Below are 21897 nucleotides of genomic sequence, written 5' to 3' on the forward strand. Positions count from 1 at the left end.
GTACTAACTAGTTGGAGTGCTAACTACGTTTTGCAGGCCTTTGAGTACTTCAGTTCAATCCGCCCAAGCTTCGCAGATTCTAACTTGATATTTTTATGATCGAACATTTATCTTTCATATAATTAATGGGCTAAATTACAAAAAAAAAAAGAAAAAAAGAATACACCTAACATTTTGAACACACATTCATTAACATTTTGAACTAAAAATTGATGTTGTAGAATGTGGAATGATTTTACCGTTAACATCTCAATTTGTCCTAAAAGTTTTCCTCCTTCATTGTCGAGAGAGTTTGCACTTCTCTATTGTCTAGTCAATTTTATTCTAATCTTCTTTTATATTTCTCTTTTTTCAGAGTTTGCACTGCTTCGTTGCCTAATCAAGTGCTCTGCCATCGAACTTTTCGTCCAAAACATTAACCTGTCTTTTTCTCTTTTTTTTCAAGGGTGTAATTTAGCCTTATTAATGAGTGAAATCCAGTTGAGTATCAGAATGATTGTCCAAAATTTGGTTTGGTGAAATAGGGTTTGAAATAGAGGGGAGTGATGAGACAAGATTTGTCATGTAGTAAGAAGTGGTAATTTGGGGAATGCTTGGATTTTTTTTTTCTTTTTTAAATCTGTATTATTGTACACCTGCACCAAAAGCGACAACATTAAAAAAATAATTAAAAAAATTTAAAAAAAGTGTTATGTGTTGTTTCAGACACTGTGATGAAAGCTTTCACTTCTTACTGGACACTCCCTTTTTTTTAAGCACTCTCTCTGTCTTCTCTTTCTCTTTTTATTTACCAACTTGCCTATGCCTGCACCTCCCTACTAACCTACTCCTCCTCAAATTTCCACCTATTTTCTATCTTATTATTATTAGTATTCTTTTAATTTTCACTCTCAAATTTTGTGTCAATCATAATTTAAATCATTCAACCTGACAGGAAGGAATATGGTTTTAAATATCTATTGACATGTTAACATTTCCATCCACATATCCATGTTTTTATAGGTTCGACATTGATATGAGGGGTAAATCGACATTTCCATCATATTACAAGAAAATCGACAAAATATGAAAAATATCAACAAAATATCACTTATATATACATAATATTAATATTAATTCTTTTTAACTAATTTAGAAATAGGAAAATGTTTATTTGTTAATTTTAATATTTTTTACTATTTTCTAATTTTTCTAACTTTTTTAGAAATATCCATCGACATCGATATTTTAGTGATATTTCCATGAAATTGAAACCTTGAAATTTTCATCCACATCAATATTTAAAACTTTGAAAATGAAGTATATATTTTAGATTTGTTTTGTCAAGGGAGAAAATATATAAAGAACGGTCGAATTTTTAGCGACCAACGGAGAAATGATTGTTGTATTGCTGATGGGTCAATTTTGTTCTAAAAGTTTGCAATTAAGTGAACCAAACTCGATCTTCTGAGTATGCTTTTTTTCTTGAAGATTGAGATTACTGTTTGTCCTTTTGATTTAATTAATTAGGGGTCTTCCTTATTTCCACCAACTTTTGTGGGGAAAAGAAAAGCTTCATCTTTCATGCCATGGCTTCCTCCATTGGGCACTTCACTTTACTCTTTCTCTCTGTACTCTCTGAAAAACTCCTGAATAATGGGAATTTCTCCATCTTTGTGTCTGAGCTTCTGCCATGGATTGGCCTTCTTTGTTTTGAGAGAGAGAGAGAAAAAAATGGCAAAGCAAATGGAATTTAGGGGTGTGTGTGAAGGTTGATTGAAGATCACTGTGCATGAAATAATAAACTAAGTTCAGCCCTAGTTTTGTATTGATTTGATTGTCATTTCCCATTTTTCAAAGTCAAAAAGTGTCATTATTCTCTCCAAACTGCTCTGTTATTTTGCTCTTTTACCAATTACAAATTTTCACCCATGTGTCATTTCTCCTATAATAATTTGCATGAGTATTTAGTAAGTTTGAAGAAGTACTTGTAGAAACTGAAATTTATGTATGTTACAAAATTTACCAAGAATCAATCCAGCAATCAATTTGGATGACCGTGTAGTCTACGTTACGTTGGATTGTGTAGTCTATGATACCGTAGGAGAGTATGTACAAGTTTTCAGAGTTAATATACTCTATCTTACATTAACAAAACATAACCATTATGGTATAGAGATGATGAAATAGGTTATCTATCTATCGTGAATATATGAGTCAGCCACATTTTTAACGATTTACCCTCTTGAGAAGCATTTTCCATCTTGTTGTAGCAAGAAATTCAACGTTTGACTCTATATCTCATAGATCAAACAATCGGCCTATTCCAAATTTTAGCGAATCACGCATATATCACTAGTAAGAAACTTTGTCATCAATATGTCTATAGGATTATAAGAAATATCCATGAAATATTGTTCGGTTCTACGTGCACTTCAAAAGTACAAGAGCACTTTGAATATCATAGTTAATCTTAAAGAATCAAATTACATCTTTGAAATTAACCCCCTTACCCATATATATTCCTTAAATGATTCAAAGTAGAGTGCACGATAAGTACATTGATCTCCCAACTAATTAATCATGTTTACATTCCTAATTAGTGACCTAATTCTTGTGTATAAATAGTCAACATGCATGTTGTTAATTAAGAATCATCATTGCTCTGAGAACTCATTTTGCAGCCTCTTAGTGTGGTTTTCCAAGGTTCATGAATCCGCTTATTACACTCATTGACATGAGCAGCATCTGGTCTATTGCATATTCTCTCACAAATCAAGCTGTATAATAAATATTAAAACGTAAATATAATATAAAAAATTAAACTTTTTAATAACAATGAGTAAGAAACGATTACCAAATATATTTCTGTTTCTTTTCTCAGTAAATAATAATAAGAAAAAGAACAAACACAAAACAGTTATCCAAGCAATAATTTTTTTTATTTATTAAAAAAACTAAAAACATAAACTAGAAACGAATGTTACTAAATATGTTATTGAAAATTGCCCCATTTTTAGAACTTTTTTTTCTATTTATTTAGAAGCAATAAGGATCCGTTTGGTAACATTCATGTTTTTTGTTTCTGTTTCTTCACTTTTAATAAAGAAAAATGAATTGCATCACCCCAACATCCATAAATTCAAGTATGATCGAACAATATTTTAATTATGTTTTGGAACAAATAAGAAATGGGAATAAGAAAGAAGAAACATGTTTTGGTTGTTTTCAAAATTTATATACAATCTTGAGAATGTTCCAAACTGATGAGAAACAAAAAAACATACTTAGTCGCAAAATGTTGAGGTTTCTTAAGAAAGTTAAAAACGAAAAACAAGAAACAAAAATATTACTAAACGGGACTTAAATATTTTTTATGTTTATAAAATAAAAAAATAAGAAATTACAATAGAAAAGTGTTTCATAATCCAAGACTTAATTATTAATTTGGTTTGGTGTGATTGTACAATCTGCAAATAAGTAGAGGGTGGGAAATGGGAAGTGACAGTGTCGGCTTCTAATTTGGCCTTTTGACTCTGTCTTTTCACACATAAGAAATCAGTGTCTTTTTGGAGACTCTCGCACCACATCACATAAGATAAGAATAATCTCAATACTAAATTAGGGCTCTTCCAAATTATATCATATTTAAGTATTGAATTTAATATTTGGTCTCCAAATTATATTTTCATTATTTCTGAATTTTAAAATCTTTATTTAAGTCACGGCCAATTTTGATCTTTATTATATTATTTTATCACCTAATATCTACCTACTTAATATTTGTCTTTGGTTTGATATGTTAAATCACGACTTATCCTAACAGTTTAGGTCATGAGTGATTTAACATAATACTAGAATAGGAATTCCTGCGTTCGAACCCTTCTAATATCATTTACTTTCAATTTTAACCCATCAGTTTTATTTTTAGGTTGGATTGATAATTTGATCCTATTAACGTTTTACTATAGCAATTAGATTTGCGTACCTGCATAAGAAGTGTAACATAGTATTTATGGATGTTTGGAGTGATCCTCACTCGTTAGCCACTTAGCATGTCATGTGAATCCCGAAGTAAATTCAGCATTAATGGTTGACTAGTGGGGAGTACTTACAGAACAGTTTGGAACAGTTTTAATTTATTACATCGGACTTTAACTTGTTATTGGTCAACTACTAAGGGGAGATCTACATGTCGGAGTCTATTGTGACAAGGTATAATACTTCGTCACGCTCTAATTTACCTTCTATCACGTACACAGCAAAGGTAATGACCAAATGAACATTTTAAAACTCTAGAGACCAAAATAGAACAAAAATTGAATCTAAACCTAAAATTTTGTTAATTCACTAGTATCCAAAACGGGTATAGGGTCAGACGATTTACCCATAAGATTAATCAAGTCGCGAATGAGTCAGCTTCGAGGGCGAGAGGGAATCATAGAAATCAAACCATGGAGTTAGAATCCAACTAAAATGGAAAACTAAATTGGGTATCATATATATTTGGTGGAGAGTAGAGGTAGAAGGCATTTATTCAAGTCTCTCTCTTTCTCCAAAACCCTAGAAACAAAATGCCAAAAACCAAATGGGTTTTTAAGGGATTGTTTGGTTAATAGATTATATCTCACAAGAATGATGGGTCATTATCAGGTGAAGATGAGTGCAGAAACCTGCAATTTTCTTTCATGTTCATACCTGGAAGTACTTTCCACTCTCACTTAAAAGACAAACAAGCCCTCAAATCTACTTCAATTGTTCTTATTTTTTAAAAAGCAAACAAACAAATAGATGCCCTTTTTTATGAGGCCCTAATGGGGAGGGACACCTAACAGAAGCCAACTTCACTTTGTCCTTCAGACTTTTGGATTCATTTGCCCATTTCATGCAACAACAGAAAAAAATACAAAAAAAAAAAATGTTTGGAGATTTTCAGTGAAACTGGTTGCATCTATCTCCATCTCCACTGTCTATTGTCAGTTCCAAACAGAGATTAATTACCATTTTGTACAATTTGGTTTCAGTTTCTATAGATTTTTACAAGTTTTGTTATTGTCTATTTTTATTGGATCTCCATAGATGTATGATATAAGATGACAATTTTACATTCATGACATAGTAGAGGGAAACAAACCATTTATTATGCCAACTTGGGTATATAGGTTGAGGAGAAAGACATTAACTTCTTTTTTTCAAATCATCCCTTCACGTCCCGTTAAGTTGGAGAAATATTTTAATACTAATAAAGTATCGTGTCCTTTCCTACTTCAATATTGGAGGCTCAAATCTTCACACCCTATTATAGGTGAAATTAAGCCATACGAATCAAGACCAGGAATGCATATATGTGGATCAAGCCCTATAGTAGTGCTACACCTTGAATGGACTAGTCAATGACCAAAGACCACGATCGGCCAATCCATGAACGACAAGCCCACGAGTCGATCTAGTCAGTCATGGGCCAACCTTCCCAAGGATGACCAGACCATGGGGTCAACCTACCCATGGGTCGACCATAGTCATGGTCCACTTTAAGCCAATCAGGCCAAGGTCTAGCTAGGCAGCTCAATGATGTCCCAAGTTAGACAATTCCCTCGATCGTCGATTAATCAAGGGGTCAAATTTGAAATCTTGAGATCTAAGGATATTAAAAAAATAAAAATAAAATAGGGAGAGAAGAAACACGGATAAGGTCTACTACAAAATCCCAACTCTATTGCTACGCTTAAACTCATTCTGACTTAAGCATCGAAATGTCTAAACTGGTGTGTAATATACCTCTTTTTTAGGTCCGCTCGAACCTCTTTATTCTAAATAACTTATTAACTCTATTAGCCATTAGTATTTAACCTATTACTCGAGTTTTAAATGAATAAATGATTAATTGAATTTCAAACAGAATTAAGAAAAATATAAATGCTTTCAAAAGTTGTTTGTGTATAGTATCAATAATTGGGCTAGAGGCCCGATGGGCCATACGCTTATGAGTCCAACATCAGAGTAATGACAATTAACTGGTTATGATCATCGCCATTTCTTCTGCCAATTACAACTTTATAACACTCTTGATATTTTAGTTTTAATCATCTTTGAAAATAGCGTCAAAAAAAAGCAATGGAAACTCAATAATGAGATATTTTTGGACTATGTGAAAAAAAGAACCAGAAATTAATGTTGAATGTCACATTTCAAAATTGAATGATGTAAAGAAGAAATAATTGTAAGGTAGTGCTGAACAATAGCCCCCATGTATATATGAAGATATATGTCCTCTGAAATGACTAAAAAATCCTTGAAATTCATACATTATTTTTCCATATATTTCACCTGCAATTAAAAACAAAAAAACAAACTTATTTTGCCTTGCAGAAGAGCATCAGGAATTCAATTTGTAACAAATCAAAACTTACCAGTTTGAACAACTATACAGTTCCAAATAAAATATTTGCTTGCCTATCAAGTATTAATCCAAGCCAAAATTATAAAAGAGAAGAAGCCAACCCAATTTGCATAGTACTTCAGGGAAAATGCTGATGGAATTTTCTATCTACTTTTGACTCTTTTTCCATAAAACACCAATCTTTTTCAGCATGTTGATGTTCTTCTTCTTCGGCGAGTCATCATCGAGGTCTTCGGAGTAGAACGGGCCGAGAGGATAGTTGCTGTCAATAGGACCTGAAAGCTCTACAACTTTTCCATCTTTCCCTGGTGAGAGCATTGCAGCAGCTGCCTCAGCTGCCTTCCTCCATTGGTCTAACTGCACCCTTAACCTCCTTAATTCTGCCTCCATTTCTGAGTTTTTGCTTTGGACAGTCTCAGGTTGCTCGGTTTCCAAAATTCCTCTTCTCTTGCTCCAGTTCGGTTCAGTTACACTGCCGAGCTTGTCCAGAGTCTCTTCATTTGCAGATTTTGCTGGTTCTTCCATATCAGTAGTTTCACCGTTGGTTATCTTCCATTCTGTTTCCATTTTCTTAATGTCCACTCGAAGCGTATCGTTTTCCTCGATGATTCCTTGCAACTCTGTCTCTTTATCTAGCAGGCTTGCCTTCAACTCCTCAACATCGGCCTCTAACTTCTTCAGCTGTTCCGAAAGATTGGATTCACTTTCACCTTTGCTTTTCTGATTTGAGTTTGAAGTTTCATCCTCCTTGGCAATGCTCAGAAGTTGAGCTTCCTTATCAATGAGATGCGTCCTCAGTTGCTCGATTTGTGCCTTGGCTTGAGTGAGCTCAGCTTCAAATGCAGCCTCTTTTCGGCGTGATTCTGATTTAATGGATTCCACTTCTTCATAAGAACTTCTGATCTGTAAGGTGCTCCGAAGATATTCATCCTGGTACCTTCTATCAGCAGCATCTAATGCGAGTCTCAATTGATCCATTTCAGATATAACACAATTAAGCTCAGTTTTAAGCTGATTAGTATATTCGTTTTCTCCATCATCCTTGTCATCGTTCTTACTTTCAGAAAGATCCTCCAAATTTTTCTTGGCAATTTCAGCCAAATCATCCTGGTATTTGCAAACAAGACCCTCCAATGATGTAACTTTTTCTTTGGACTCCTCCAACTCCAAGGATAGGGAGCTGAACGCTTTCATGTCTTTGGTTCCCTCCAATCGAAGCATTTCAATCGTTGCATTTGCGGTTTCCAATTCCATTTGTGTTTTCTTGAGATCTTCAAGCGCCTGAGTTTCAGAATCTTCATAATCAGAAAGCTTGGTTTTGAGTTCCTCCACCAGTGAGAGTGTTTCTTTGAGTTCTATTCTGAGGCTCTGAATCTCAGCATGTGCAGACTCCGCATGCCTACTCTGGTTCACCTCCGAACCAGCTATCCTTTCCAGCTGAACCTTAAGCTTCTGATTTTCATTCATGGAAACAGCCAATGCAGCAGAGTCCATTAAATGCTGCTTGTGGAGGGCCTCGAGTTCAGACTGCCATGCTCTATCTCGATCCTGCGAAATTTTACGAAGTTCTTGAATCCGTTCGTCTTCAGATGCAGAAAGCTCAAGCAACTGCTGTCTGGACTCCTCGAGCTCTGAGGACATGGCTTTAAGCTGCTGCTTAGCCTCTTCAGCTTCCTCTTTTGCTCTCCTCTTCCCCGACTCAGAGGAGTTCAGTTGATCCTTCGCCTTTTTCAGTTCATCTTGAAGTTGAGTAATCTGTGATTCCATTGTAGAAACTCGATTTGGGCGTTTTTTCTGAAGTTCAAAGATATACCAACAATGTAAATCATGTAAAATGGAATTGTTCTCAAAGCTTTTAAACAAAATAAACATGGTGGAAACGAGCAACTCTCATATGCAAGTTTGCACAGAAGTTTATATTTCCAAGAACGTTTGGGAGTCTTGGTTGGATTTGAAGGGAATAACAACTTTAATAGACATGAGAACAAACTAATCGAAATGAGCAAAAACAACTTTAAAACCAAAAAAGGAAGTAATCTCAACATACTTTCACTGAACTTTTGTTCCAAAAAACAGAAAACTGTATACAGAAACCTACCAAACAAGACTGACCATTGTTTGGGGGAGAAATACCTCAAGTACTGAACTCTGGACTGATTTCTGAACAACAGTTTTAGGAATTCTTTCCTTTGTCATTTTACTTGGAGGAACTAGAGACGATGAAGCTGAAACAGAATCTGATCCCGGTGCTTTCAGCTGCCGAGTGGGTCGAGGTTTTCTCATCGGTGCTTCCAAATTTCTAAACAAACAGAAAAACAATCAACACTCCCAACCATGGATGACCCGAACAAGAAAAAGAAAAAGGGGAGAGGGGTATGAAAATAAAGCCAATATGAGTCTGAAGATGATCCGAGTAGGGAGCAAAAAGAAGAACAAGAACAAGGAGGAACGGAGATCTTACTTAGGCTTTGAGGCCTGCATATTTTGCAGTTCCTGCTGTAGAATAAAAGCAGGATGAATGTATAGTTGTTCTACTCCAAAGCTCTCTGACCCACAACAGCTGCTTCAGTTCAGAGAATTATTTCATTAAAAATCATACATACAAAACAAAAGCTGAATGCAACAACAAAGTAAAATACTTCACAAAATTTAGATGGTAGCCTTAATCAGAATCAACAGAAAGAAAATGTAACAACCAAATAACAAACAATCCCTTCAAAGAAACTCCAGAGAAACCACCCCCACTTCTACCAACCAAAGCCCACTTTGGTAAGATTTTTAACAAAAAAAATACGTAAACCAAAAGACAAGGTATATGGAAAATGCTCTCTCTCGAATCTCTTTTTTCTCAACTTTCTCCACTTCATTACTTTCACTATGCTCTTTTGGCCCCAAGAAATCATGGCGATATGTAAAAGTTGCACAATCTTTACTCTCTCTCTCTCTCCCTGGGCCAACCCATTTGTTTGTTTATTTGAAAGAGTAAAGAATATCATGGAAATTTTGTACTGAAACACAGAAGATCAGATATTGTTGTCGTGGGACTGCGGCTAACAATCATATGAAAAGTTTATAGCAATAAAGAAAAACAAAAAGAACAGATCTTAGAAAAAGAAAACAAAAAAAAAACACCAAAAACCCAGATGATCACCCAAAATTAAAATTCAGCCCACAAGAAGGAATCACAAGCAATATTTGCCAGACTCGAACATTTCAAAGAACCATATATTTCAACTCAAAAGAAGCAGGAATTCTCAATACATGAAAACTAACACAGAAGCCACAGCAATCTTTACAAATTCCTAGCAGGTTTTTTGATCTTACCAAAAGCTAGTGGCAGCTCACAGCGAGCTAACTGCTCTGGATTGGCTCTTTATTCCTTAAGAAAAGACAACCTGGTTTGCCATTAAGCTCTGACAAACACACACTCTCTGTAGGTCATAGTATCCTGTAGTATAAAAGGCTATTCTGTTGGCCGTGGCCGAAGAACTTTCCTTCAATCCTACTGCGTGGCCATAAAGCTGAAATGTCAGCTCCAATTTCCTCTTTGGGTTCTCAACTACTGCCAAACGGCCAATGGTGGCAGAAAATTTCGCTGAAATGAGCTATGCCCAGTGCCCACCAGGTGTTTGAAACTTTTCCCCAGAGAAAAAAAAAAGAACTTTGTTGTTATCTGCCGCAAGAAGTCACAGACGAAGCTAAAAAGTAACGTGATTCTGCACTTGTTTTTCTTCTTCCTCCCCATCCCGACTCTGTTTTTTGACTTGGAAGGTAAAACTCAGCCATCAGATTTCAACAACTTTGGGCAGCGATTGAAATTTGGGGTTTGATTTGCTTATGGGTCACCGCTCTAAGCAATGGCCTTGACTATCATGTGGGCATCCATGTGATAGAAAAAGACCCGTGATCGCTAGGGTCGCCCATTTGGCCTTCTCCATGAACAGAAGGACCACAGAGCTATTTCCATTTCTATGCATGGAAATGCCTAATTTTCCTTTCTGCACCCTGTATAAGCACAAAATAAATGGATTTTCTTTCACGATTCTTATCAAACATTTCATGTCATGTGGAAACAGCGAACTCCCTCAAGTCAGTCCAATCCTTGATGAGAGTTCATCATTGGACCAGTTGGGTCTTGGTTTTTGATGATTGAGAAAAATAAATTCTTAAAAACAGAATCTGCCCTGTTTCTTTCTTGAGTAATAAAATATTCTTTTGAGTTTCTTTAAAAAATTATGTATTTTATTCTTACCTCACCAAAAACCCATTTGGCTAGGAAGATCAAAAGTCAAATTCAACCTCCAAAATTGGACCTTTCTTTGAGAAAAAAAAAATTACACATTTGTTTTGCACAATTCTAACAATCTTTCCCCGTTGATTAATAATTAGAATCAAAGTCCATGGCGAAAAGAAATGTTTTAGAGGGAGACTTTCATCGTAATATTATTTTTACTCTGTTAAATTGATAGATCGAGTATTCTATATCTGTTAACTGAAGTTTATATTCCTCAGGCACAACCCATCAAGTCTAAAATTTTACTAAAGAGTATAATTCTATAGGATAAAACTTCTTTCATAAGCATAATTTAGGCATATAAATGAATTCTATAGATGGATGGATATTTTATGAGTGATTTTTAGTGGATGATAATAAATACTATCACCTAAAATTGTCATGTGAGCATAGTAATCCAAAAATAGACTCTTTTTTCCTTCCCTCATGTGGCTTTACTTGGAAGGAAGGCAATGAAGTAATAATTAGAGGAGTAGACTTAAAAAAGGGTAAGCTTGCATTGATGGCTCTATCTTGGAACATCAAAGCAAAGCTAAACAAAGCAACTTGACAATATCAGTTGGGGACAAGTCACTTTGTAATTAAACCAAGGACAAGACACGCCATTGATCCTAATTTATTATGAATTTGATTTAAAAAGTAGGAAGACCTTCTTTTTCTTTTTTTAAGCTTTAAATAAAGATTGTTGCGATCCAACATTGCTATGTAACGTTTCTAACAGGAACTTCACCTTCACCTGCACATTAAATTTCTAAATAAAAATAAATGTGATTTCCATTTATGAAACCAATCATAGAAAATGTAATGGTAAGCGCAGCATTAGTTGAAAGTTACGTTCAACTCATTCTTCCAATAAAAGATAAATCGATCAACCGCACCAAAGAAATCATGATTGACCCACCCATATAAATTAGATACAAAATTGCAAATGTTCGGTATAATTTACTATTTTATGTTCATAATCTCTATACAAATCACTAAAAGTAGATCATTATAAAACCTAGGAAGATTTATTTGATTGTAGTGAATGGATTGGCGGTGGTTTTTGGTATAAACACAAGATAAAGTGAGCAAACAGAAAAGGGATCTCATTTGGATCATCTTTAGGACAGTTGGGGCAATGGCAAATGCTTATCCACTTGGCCATCCCTCAATAAATTTAGGACCTTTTGGGGCCCACCCAGAGGGTAAAATGGGGATTTAGATACACAACCATTTTTGGAAAGTTCTCTTACAAGTTTAGACGAAGATTGATCAATAATTTTTCACTCAACTCGACAAGGTTTGGCCACAAATAATCAATGTTCTTTCAAAGTTCGGTAGGTTTGTTTAGTTTACAAGAGAAGATGGAGCTCTACAGAGCTATTTGCGATTAGATTTTTGTTGAATTCATAGTTAAAAAGAAGTGTGACCTTAATCTAATTTGCTGGTAAAGTTTATTGAAACCTTGTACAGTGTCACAAGAATAAGATATTATCCTAAATAATAACAATTTTTTTAGAATACTAGCAGGTGCTTGAAAAACAAAAAATAAATGAGTCAAAGTACTATGTTTTTAGGGACGTGTGTAAATTCATCAAGTTGTTTCATCTAATTATTAATAGAATTCAAAATACATCCTAAACTAGACTCGTGTTGTGGGCAGAGGCTCTTCACTGCCTTTTCCATATCAAGATCATTCCGAAAGAGCATGCAGAGGATTAGAGCACGTGGCTTTGCGAGGGTTTGAATTTTTATTCAAAGAAAAAGATCCCAACTAAACATTTATAGCTCCCGAAACCGAAATCAAATTGTGGTATATTTTGTAAGTATTTGTATAGGTGTCAACAACCAAGATTAGGATATGTTGTATGTTCTTCTGTCTAGAAGGTGTACATATTGTAAATATTTGTAAGATGACCTCCAAATCAACCACCTGACATCTTTTCTTCTAATGTCATCGTACATCCCACCAATTACTCGATTTCAAAGAGCAATAGCAAAATATTCATCCTTGACTAAAGATCATTTCTTGTCAATTTGAACTTGAATCACCCATCTTTACATGAACACAATTCATAACTTATCTGTTAGCCTTAACTTTTATTGATTGTTCTAAATGAAAATAAATCACTAGATGAAGAGAATGGTGAACTAAACCAATTCATATCAGATTAAACAGACTCAAAAAGATTAAACAAACAGCTTTAAAAATCTCATCCCCTTTCTTTATGTCCTCAAACCCAATAGGCAGCAGGAAATGGGATTTAAGTTCCTCAGAAACTAGGAATCTTCTGCTGAAGGTTCAATAAAGGGTTGCTGATGTAAGTAATAAGATCACAGAAAGTTTCCAGAATTTCTTCAAAAAAGTATCACTAATTTATTATTGCTAAGTAGCAATCAATCACAGCCTAACTTGCGGGATTTCCCATTGTTGTCAATAAATCCAAAGTATGAAGTATACAAATAAGATCCCCAATAATCAATCAGACGCAAGTAAATTTATATTATGTCAAAATTTTGGCACACCAGGTAAGCTAGAAAAATGGCGATCCTAGGCATTTTGTTCAGACATGCTATGCTAAATGAGCAAATAACTGGCGGCAGTCATTGATACCATCAGAATGCAGAATTGCTTCCCCTGGTTTTCCCAAGCAGGATGTCTTTCGCCTCGTTGATTTTGGAAGCAAGATAATGGCTCCCGCCTGCATCTGGATGATTTGCAACCATCACCTTCCTGTGCGCTTCTTTAACTTTTTCTGTTGGAGTGCTCTCCCTGACAATGCAATGAAGGTAAAATCTCAGCCACAAGCAAGAACAGGGGAGATGTATTTAGGAAGAGACTCTAGATCATCATCATGAATAATAGATCAAACACATATATGAAAACTTGGCAAGCATGATCTTCTATCTATTTTTAAAAAACTGGGAGTCGGATTTGCTCCCCCTATACCCAGGGGCACCCGCACCCACCCCAATGCCCGGACCCGAAAGACATCAAGAATTTTGATATTAAGCTCACTAGAAGGTTGAGACCTCTGAGCCAGTATGACCAAGAGGACCAAGCTCTTGCCAACTGAGCTGACTCTTCGGGCTAACATGATCTCCTATCTTCAAAGGGATTTTTTTTTTTTATTTACTTTTCAAACACAGCAAAGAAGATGAAAACAAAAGTATGAGGAAAATTGATGGAGCTATTCAGGGGTTGATCGTTTAAAGTAACAATTAGAACTTAGGATGGCATGGAACTGAGAACCGATTATCAACAAGTATCTTTTGTTCCATTAGGAGATGCAGTTAATACCTAACTCCTAGAATTAGAGCTGCTTCCCTCCTCGTCATTGTAGGCTGAAAACCACCTTCGTAGAACTTGCGCAGTCGAGCCGTTGGTGGCCTTGCCTTGAATGCCTGCCAAGCCTGAATGCCATATCTGCCTGCGTAAGCTGCAGCAGCAACAGCAAGTCCTGTAACCAATGGTGTAGCCTACAATGAATTTACACACAAAAAATAAATAAATAATTAGAGTCCGATTGCCAACAGTGCTGCGGCTGAAAAACTACTTCTGTAATACATGAAGTTTAAAATGATCCTAACGATAGATGAATGAATAGGAACGCTAGAATCTACTTCACAAGCTTCATGCAGCAGAGGCCCTAGTTTTGTTAGGGGGGAAACCCCATAAAATCAGAGTGATAACAACCAAATTCTAAATTTGCTTGCTACGGCACTTGAATCGATCGTTCACAATAATTCTAGACGAGCTAATATTTTTTTTTTGGACAAATATTTCAAATTTTCTCAGGAAACAAACAAACTCCGAATATGAACTGATTCATAATCAAAAACCTCGTCTGAAAATTCCACAATAGTCAAAAACCCCTAAGGGCATCAATATTTTCAAGTTCCAAACGGAAAATATCCAAGCATCCAACTCGAGATCGACAAAAGAAAAAATGAAAAGAAAATTCCATCTGCCGCATGGACACAGCATACAAGAAAACCATGAAACATCGAAGACTCACCATCAATGAAGCACGCTTAAGCTCGATGGAAGGACAACTATCATTCGTTGGCTATGGGTTTTTCCTTTTCTCCAAAGGGGTTCCACAAAATTGGCTTCTAGGGTTTTCTGGAAAGCAAATTTGGTTTGAACCGAGAAAGGACCCGTACGCGATATGTAATTGCGATTGACCCAATAAGCTAGAAATGAGTAATCCTATATATATATTTACAGTTATATTATATTGTAAATTATATTTTTTGGAAAACAATTAACTCTATTTCTTGGGCGACAAGTTGCAATTAAGCTAATTTCTCTTATTAAAAAAGAGGGGAAAATAAAAAGAAGCTAATCTCAAATTTTACATTAAATTATAAATTTAACCTTAAATTTTAATAGTTGTAATTATTTAATTTGTTAAATTTTATTTGAAAAGTTCAAATAAATATATTCAGTGTCAGTAGAGTGGATATTCCTATTATTAATATTCACCCATGTAATTAATAAATAAAATATTTTATTGTGCAGAATGGAACTTATCATTTCAATTCTTTTAGGTTGAAAAAGAAATTTACTACTTTGAGTAGCAACGCCAGAAAGAATGTAAATATATATATTTTCTTTGTGATTGAAATTAAATGTTTGTTTTTATAATTGGATGATGTTTTTATAATTAGGTTTGAGAGTTTTTACTGTTTAATTTTATGGCTAGAATTAAGTGTTTTTATTAACAAAGAAAAACTAATAAATCATCTCAAATCTAACCCACAAAATATTCAAAATTATTTATTTATTATTATTATTTTTTTTTTACAACACGTAAGAGTGAGGATTCAAATCCTCCGACCTTCTAGTTTATGATATATGTCTTAACTTTTTTCTTTTTTAGATAATATGTTTTTTGTCTTAACTAGTTAACTTATGCTTCAAGTAGGCAAAATAAAATTATCAACTTAAGTTTAACTAAAAAGGTACTTATCTCCGATAAAAATTTGTGAGTTCGAATCTTTTCTCTCATAAAAGGCAAAATTCAGTTAATTTAATTATAGAATCAATTTATAGTATTTTCCTCACACCTAAACATAGAACCCAAGATAAGAAAAACAAGTAAATATCCCTTCTTTTTTTTCTTTTAATCAAAGAAAAAGGAAAACACCTCACTTTCCTCACCAAAATTAGGACTGATCAAAGTAAATTCAGTGTGCAAATCTGTTGCTTATCCAAAGTGGTTCATGGGAAAAAGTGCAATTAACAGATTGATTTCAGTAATGAAGAAATGGATAAATAATAATAATACAATAGTTTGTGGAGAAAATAATCACAATGGAAGAAGAAAATAGCAGTGACCCACATGTCCTGCTCTGTCCTCTGGTTTTCTCAGTATCAAACTCAAGAATTTAACACATTGCCCACAACATATTTAAACACTTCTAAAATGAATAAATACCATTTCATGAAATCACTTCGAATCATAGGTTGTGTGTGGAAAAAAAAATTTAATTATAAGGTTAACACAAATTTAACAAATCTTCTTCCAGCAGTTCCATGTTACTGCAAATTCCAACCATGTTTGGTAAACTTTTAGCCACCAACAACATTGCTGATGCTCTTTCCTGCATCGAGGTCGGCTTCAATCTTGGGCGGACCTGAATGACGTCTCGGCCTGGCCGGTGAAGGAGGGTAAGAGAGTCGTTTCTTTGCCATTGCTGAAGAAGAAGATCCTTTCTCTGGTGTTTCATTCTTCTCTGCCCCCAATGGACTCTGCAACCTGGATTTTGCTCTTGCTGATTCAGTAGGTGTCATGTAACTTCGGACAGCAGTAGCGGTAGTCACGCTTTCGTCATCCCTCACTGAAGATCCTCCTGTGCTATGCCTTCGTAATCTTTCAGACTGTACGCTGACGACACTTTTCGAGTCGTCATCGTGAATTGAGAGGATTCTTGGGCTTGGGGGCTTCAGTTTTTTTATTGCAGGAGATGGAGCTGGCTTGGAAGGAGTTGAGGAGGGCTGGAAAGCAGAGTGACTTGTCTTCTGGCTGCCTGTTGGGGAATCCATCTCCGAGTTCAACTGAAAGCGGGCGAATGATTTGCTGATTTCTCCAACAATGCCACGGCTTGCCATCTTCTTGCCAGAATGGCTGTTAATCGTCTCTTTTCCTGTCGGGTCAGGAGCATCGTGCACCCGAGCTCCGCTCCATCGCTCTGACCAGCTCCAACCCCAGGTGGGATTACTTGGATCCATGAATGCAGGGTTTACAGATCTTGCTGAATTCTTCCAAGTTTGCTGTTAAAAAGATTACAAGACTCAAACTCAATATTCTTTCGAATAAACAAAACCCGAGAAGAAGAATGAGAAGGAAGGAGGACAAAACTCTTAAATGCCAAAGAGTTTGGAAAGAAAATGATATCAGACGGTTAGAGAATTGATCTTTCCACAAACAACTCTTTGAAATCTTTTAATTTGGAAAAGAAAAGAATAGAACAGTTCAGCAATGAGAAAGAACAATTCAAATCACAAACCTTACACAAGCTAGATGGACGAAGAACAAAGAAGAGAATCGTCAATATAAACTTCAACGTCTAAATTAAATATTTTTGTTTGCCTTTTTTCTATGGTTCAGGATTTTGGAATATGTCACCTGATGAGTGAAGGCATATGCCAGGGCTCTCTCCCTTCTCATTGCAGCCTCATATTTGCTCAGTAGGCCAGCTTCAATCTGCTCTTTTGATTGTAAACTGTCATCCCATTCCTCTCCAATCTGCAATATAATTGTCAACAAAGGGCTAAAGTTAGCACCATAACGAAAACGCAACTGCGAGTCAGAGGAGAATAAGAAACATTGAAGTTACATATATAGAATTTAGAGATATTGTCCTCAGAGATATGGAGAGAACAAACTCTCATTTTAGGATTAGTTGTTGTGAGAATAAAAACAAAAATAGAAGAATGGTAATGAAAGAGACCCGCAAGCTCTCAAGCTCTTTGGCATGCTTTTGAAGGAGTTGTTTCTGGAGGGCCTGATTCTCCTCCAACATCCTGACCCTCCTAAAATGGATCTGAGATTGAACCCGAGCAAGAGTCTGCATGCAACGAAGGGTATTTGAGGCTTGGCGTTTCACTGTAGAACTCTCCATCAGTGATTTTAGCCTCACCAACCCTCGTAGAGCCCGTAACGCCCTTCTTGCCTGAAGTAAAACAAAACTATTAGACATTTGGGGTCTGGAATTTTTTACAGCCATTCCTCACACACAATATTGGAGAGATTTAAAGAAGGCAAGACTATTTTAAGGAACTCTTACCAAGTATCCACGGAACACGGTTTGGATCTTGATTGCAGCCACTTCCTCCTTAGGTGGGCCGAAATATTGAATTTCCGTAGCATGATGCACGACTTCGGTAGCAGCAAAAGGAGTAGCAGCACTTGGCTCAATAGTAGAACCACTTGCCTCATTGGCAAAAACACTAGCCTGAGTTGCTGCAGAAGTCACTTCTGTTGTAGCAGCAACTTCAATGGAGCTAGGCTCATCGTTATCTTCGCTCTCCGAATGGTTTATATTCGCCTGTTCCGGCTGTGGAGGTGACGGCAATGCCACCGCCTCTAAAGAGGCTGAATCTGGATTGGGATGCTTTTGCTTTCCAAACCATTTCTTCTTTGACTTCTTAGAGTTCTACAAACAAAGACAGTTGCCAAATATCAGAAACTCAGGAGCATTCTTTATTTCTTGTAAGAACTCATAAATATACTTAGAGACATTACAAATTTCTAATCGAATCTCAATTTGGATGAAGCAACCCCTTGATGAGGAAATTTTCGATACCTGAACTTTCTTCTCTTTGGGATCTGGACTGAGAGCTTTCTTTACAGAAGTAAACCAAGTTTCTTTCTTTCCCATCTCCTTATCATTCCTCTGCCTCACCCCCTAAGAACATAAACAAAATATATCAGTTTCAAACCGAAATATCGAAAAAGACAGCACACTCACCAATCTACAATACTAATGAAAAAATTTCCACAATATGCACGTATCAAATGGTTAAAGTTATTTGGCATACAATACAAGACTCCAGTCAACTGATTAAGCCTGGTGGAGTAGGTTAAGTCAGAAATGAAGCAACCCAAGTCTTCAGATCTTTCCTACTCTCCCCCCACTTTCAGCAGGAAACTCCACAACACAGGGAAAATCTAATTCATCAAGAATAATCAACACCCAACAAAAACATTGCAAAATCTCAGGTCGTGAAATTGCTCGATATGAAAAACAATCACAATCCCATCACAAAATATCAAACTAACAGACGATTACTGAACAGAAAAGACTCCAAACATGAAGGAAACGAGATAACAGAAGAAGACCCAAGTGAAATTTCAAACCAAACCATAACCCCATTACAAAAGATCAAACTAACAGATGATTACTGAACAAAAAAACTCAAAACATGAAGGAAACAAGATAACAGAAGAAGACCCAAGTGAAATTTCAAACAAAACCATAACCCCATTACAAAAACAGAACCAGCAGAGACCTACTACCGCCTACGAGAAAATGGAAAAGAGAGAATAACCTGGAATGGAAGAGAAGTTTCAGATCTGAAGGAGCTTCTATTGCTTTAGTGTTCAAAGCAGTGGTCCCATTTTCAGTGATTTTCTCACTCAGAAAAGAAAAGGGAGGGGAGAGGGACTGGAGTTGCAGAACAAATTGCCCCTGATTCGAGTCCGGCTGAGAGTTTGTCTGTCTCCGTCTGGCTTTTCTAAAGGAGAAGGGAAGGAAAATCAGATCTTGCCAAGAAACGCTCAATGATAGAGAGGGGAATATGAAGGGAAAAATTAGCTGGGGTTGTGGTAATGAGACGACCCCACTTCCTGGCTTTGGGTAAAACCCAGCAAAAATGGGAGGGTCCCACTTAGTTTAACAACCACGACCACAGAGCTGGCTTACTGAAAAGAGGGGAAAATTTCAGAATCTCCATGTTTCTCTTCTTCGCCACTCCCTCCATTTACCAACTCTAACGGCTCACGTAAGAAACATATCGTTTTCTAAATAACTTTTTTTTTTTTAAATAAGAGATTAGCACTTTTTTAAGTCTCCATTTTTTTTTAGTAAAGTAGATATTGGCTACTTTTTAATCAATATAGATATCTTAATAAGTTAGTTGTCATGTCTGCGTTTATTTTTTTTATAAAAGAAACATATCATTATCATTAAAGACTACATCAGAAAAGTGGTGACAACTTTTTAACTTAATTAATTAGTTTGGTACCTCTACCATGGTTAATGCTATATTTTTAACTTAGTTTAGACAAATTTTATAATGTTGTTTGGTGTATTGTATTGATATGAACATGTAGTCAAATTGGAGTCGGAGTATTATTGAATAAGTGAATATTATGTGGCAAAATAATAGGATAAAGAGAAAAATGGTTGTGTTTATTATGTTACCGACTATAATAGATATTTTGAAAGTCTTTGAACTACCATGGTTATGGATTTTTTTTTTTTAAGAAAATCAAAATCTAAAATAGATGTTCTAAAAGTTAGTACTAAAATAAAATGAAAAATATATTTCAAGAGATTTCATTTTTCTTACTTCAACAATTGTAGGTGTTAGATGGAGTCATTGGCTTTTGAGATATCAATAAAAAATGAAGAAAATTTGAACTTATAATTCATAAAATGAGATATTAATACTTTATCACTTAAGGAAAAATATTATTATTATTATTATTATTATTATTATTTTGTAATTCATCAGTGGAGTATGTTTCAATGAGTTATGAAATCTTTGATTGTATATTGTTTTAGAGTATTTTTTAAGATGTGTTTGAAAAATTTTAATTAGTGTTTCAATGTGTTATTAAATATTTTAATAATTTAAAAAGCTTTTTAATTAGTCATAAAGAACTTTTATGACATTGAATAACGGTTTGAAAGGGGCTTATAAACTTGGAAAGTGGAAAATTATGGATAAATCTGAAACAAAGCAACGTGATTTAATTTTTAAGAAACAATATTATTACAATATAGATCTTTAAAAAAGGAAGGCTATTAATGTAATTTACCACTCTATTGTCATTTCAAATATCAAGCATTTAGTAAGAGCTTATCCACTTAAGACTTTGTTTCCTTTCATAATTATTGACATTAATAATTCATTTTAAAGTATTGTGGTGGACCCACTGGATGATGATTTTATTTTCCATTTTATGTTCTATAAAAATTAAGATAGTTTTCTATCATTTTTATTTTACATTTTTCGAACTCTTGACATATTTCTAGTTAGTATTCTTTGACCATTGTAATATTTTTATCATCATGATTCATATATTTTCCTTTTAGTCATTTAGTCTATGCATTTAAAAATGCAATTATATTTTTTGTATGAAAAAATGTAATGATATAAGTTAGAGGCATCAAAATTATATTATTGTCCTGGCAATAAATATCAAAGTTCATAACTATTTAATAAAAAAAAACATGTTTATTATATCAAAATTCAAAGTAATCAATAATTTTAGTTTATCATGTAGGTAAACACACTATCGCTAACATAATAACCTCTTTTTGCAATGATGATATGACTAGAAAATGAATGGTTCTAATACCATCTACCAACATCACTGAAAATATTATTAAAATACTTTTACCATAAGGTTTTATTGAAAACATAAGGTAACATGGGAAGCAACAAAGATTTTTTGGTTTTTAACCCTATAACATAGAAGAATTAAAAAAGAACCATATAAAATTATTTTAAATTTAAAATAGATTAGTCAACCTGATCTACGAATCTATTCTAACTATGAGTGGATTCCTAGAATTTTATGCGAAATGGGCATTGTAATTCTTTCTACTTCTCGGGGAGTATAATGACAGATCGAGAAGCTCAACCATAGGGAATGTGTGATAAATTTTATGTTATATATGGTAATCTTTATGATATTTGAATTATTTTTTTTTTAAAAGTTGGGTGTCTAATATCAATTCTCTTTCATTAATTGATAAGTTGGAAGGTACTGAGAAGAAAGAATAAAATAAGGTTAATTGATAATTTATAAACTACGAATCTTATAGACTACGAAACAAATATTCGAGTGATCAGGTTAAGCAGTATTTTCACATGCAATATTCTTCTTCTTCTTCTTTTTTTTTGTAAAGATACAATTCGAAATAGAAAATTTCAAGAATTAAGGTAAGGAACGACAAATATGAAAATAAGCTAAGGGTCATCCATAATTCGGAAAAACTG

General features: G+C 34.7%; 3 protein-coding genes across 5 annotated transcripts; all 3 read right to left on the reverse strand.

Annotated features, from left to right (window-relative positions):
• Positions 1 to 6211: 6211 nt before the first annotated feature.
• LOC111013664 (interactor of constitutive active ROPs 3) lies at positions 6212 to 10464 on the reverse strand. 3 transcript variants are annotated; one of them, XM_022288157.2, is made up of 4 exons: positions 9704 to 10464; positions 8841 to 8942; positions 8513 to 8678; positions 6212 to 8173 (listed from the first exon to the last, which is right to left on the reverse strand). In XM_022288157.2, the coding sequence occupies exons 2-4, from the start codon at positions 8858 to 8860 to the stop codon at positions 6527 to 6529; spliced, it is 1833 nt and encodes a 610-aa protein (XP_022143849.1). In that variant the 5' UTR covers positions 8861 to 8942; positions 9704 to 10464; the 3' UTR covers positions 6212 to 6526. The 3 variants fall into 3 exon arrangements, with proteins under 3 accessions (XP_022143849.1, XP_022143846.1, XP_022143848.1); XM_022288154.2 differs by having other exon boundaries at positions 8841 to 8939; positions 9704 to 10463; XM_022288156.2 differs by lacking the exon at positions 9704 to 10464 and adding an exon at positions 9076 to 9680 and having other exon boundaries at positions 8841 to 8939.
• A 2544-nt stretch (positions 10465 to 13008) lies between these two features.
• Positions 13009 to 14856, reverse strand: LOC111013554 (mitochondrial import inner membrane translocase subunit TIM14-1). Its single transcript, XM_022288020.2, has 3 exons — positions 14675 to 14856; positions 13957 to 14135; positions 13009 to 13428 (listed from the first exon to the last, which is right to left on the reverse strand). The coding sequence occupies exons 1-3, from the start codon at positions 14675 to 14677 to the stop codon at positions 13272 to 13274; spliced, it is 339 nt and encodes a 112-aa protein (XP_022143712.1). The 5' UTR covers positions 14678 to 14856; the 3' UTR covers positions 13009 to 13271.
• A 1056-nt stretch (positions 14857 to 15912) lies between these two features.
• On the reverse strand, positions 15913 to 19475 carry LOC111013646 (protein IQ-DOMAIN 2). The gene is made up of 6 exons (XM_022288138.2): positions 19216 to 19475; positions 18471 to 18572; positions 17952 to 18320; positions 17616 to 17837; positions 17291 to 17410; positions 15913 to 16935 (listed from the first exon to the last, which is right to left on the reverse strand). Exons 2-6 carry the CDS (start codon positions 18543 to 18545, stop codon positions 16234 to 16236), a joined length of 1488 nt encoding a protein of 495 aa, XP_022143830.1. The 5' UTR covers positions 18546 to 18572; positions 19216 to 19475; the 3' UTR covers positions 15913 to 16233.
• Between the last annotated feature and the right edge of the window lie 2422 nt (positions 19476 to 21897).

This window comes from Momordica charantia (assembly GCF_013281855.1).
Source record: "Momordica charantia cultivar OHB3-1 chromosome 1 unlocalized genomic scaffold, Mcharantia_2.0 BLBB01000001.1, whole genome shotgun sequence".
In the NCBI taxonomy this organism is placed as follows: Eukaryota; Viridiplantae; Streptophyta; class Magnoliopsida; order Cucurbitales; family Cucurbitaceae; genus Momordica; species Momordica charantia.

Excerpts from the sequence above, each read along its gene's own strand:
- LOC111013664 (XM_022288157.2), bottom strand. The coding sequence starts at position 8,860 with ATGCAGGCCTCAAAGCCTAA. Across the intron at positions 8,679-8,840 it reads ATGCAGGCCTCAAAGCCTAA|AAATTTGGAAGCACCGATGA; the intron begins GTAAGATCTCCG and ends CTGTTTGTTTAG. Across the intron at positions 8,174-8,512 it reads TCCAGAGTTCAGTACTTGAG|AAAAAACGCCCAAATCGAGT; the intron begins GTATTTCTCCCC and ends TTTGAACTTCAG.
- LOC111013554 (XM_022288020.2), bottom strand. Across the intron at positions 13,429-13,956 it reads GCTCTAATTCTAGGAGTTAG|GGAGAGCACTCCAACAGAAA; the intron begins GTATTAACTGCA and ends TTGCATTGTCAG.
- LOC111013646 (XM_022288138.2), bottom strand. The coding sequence starts at position 18,545 with ATGGGAAAGAAAGAAACTTGGTTTACTTCTGTAAAGAAAGCTCTCAGT. Across the intron at positions 18,321-18,470 it reads CCAAAGAGAAGAAAGTTCAG|AACTCTAAGAAGTCAAAGAA; the intron begins GTATCGAAAATT and ends CTTTGTTTGTAG. Across the intron at positions 17,411-17,615 it reads AAGAGCTTGAGAGCTTGCGG|ATTGGAGAGGAATGGGATGA; the intron begins GTCTCTTTCATT and ends ATTATATTGCAG.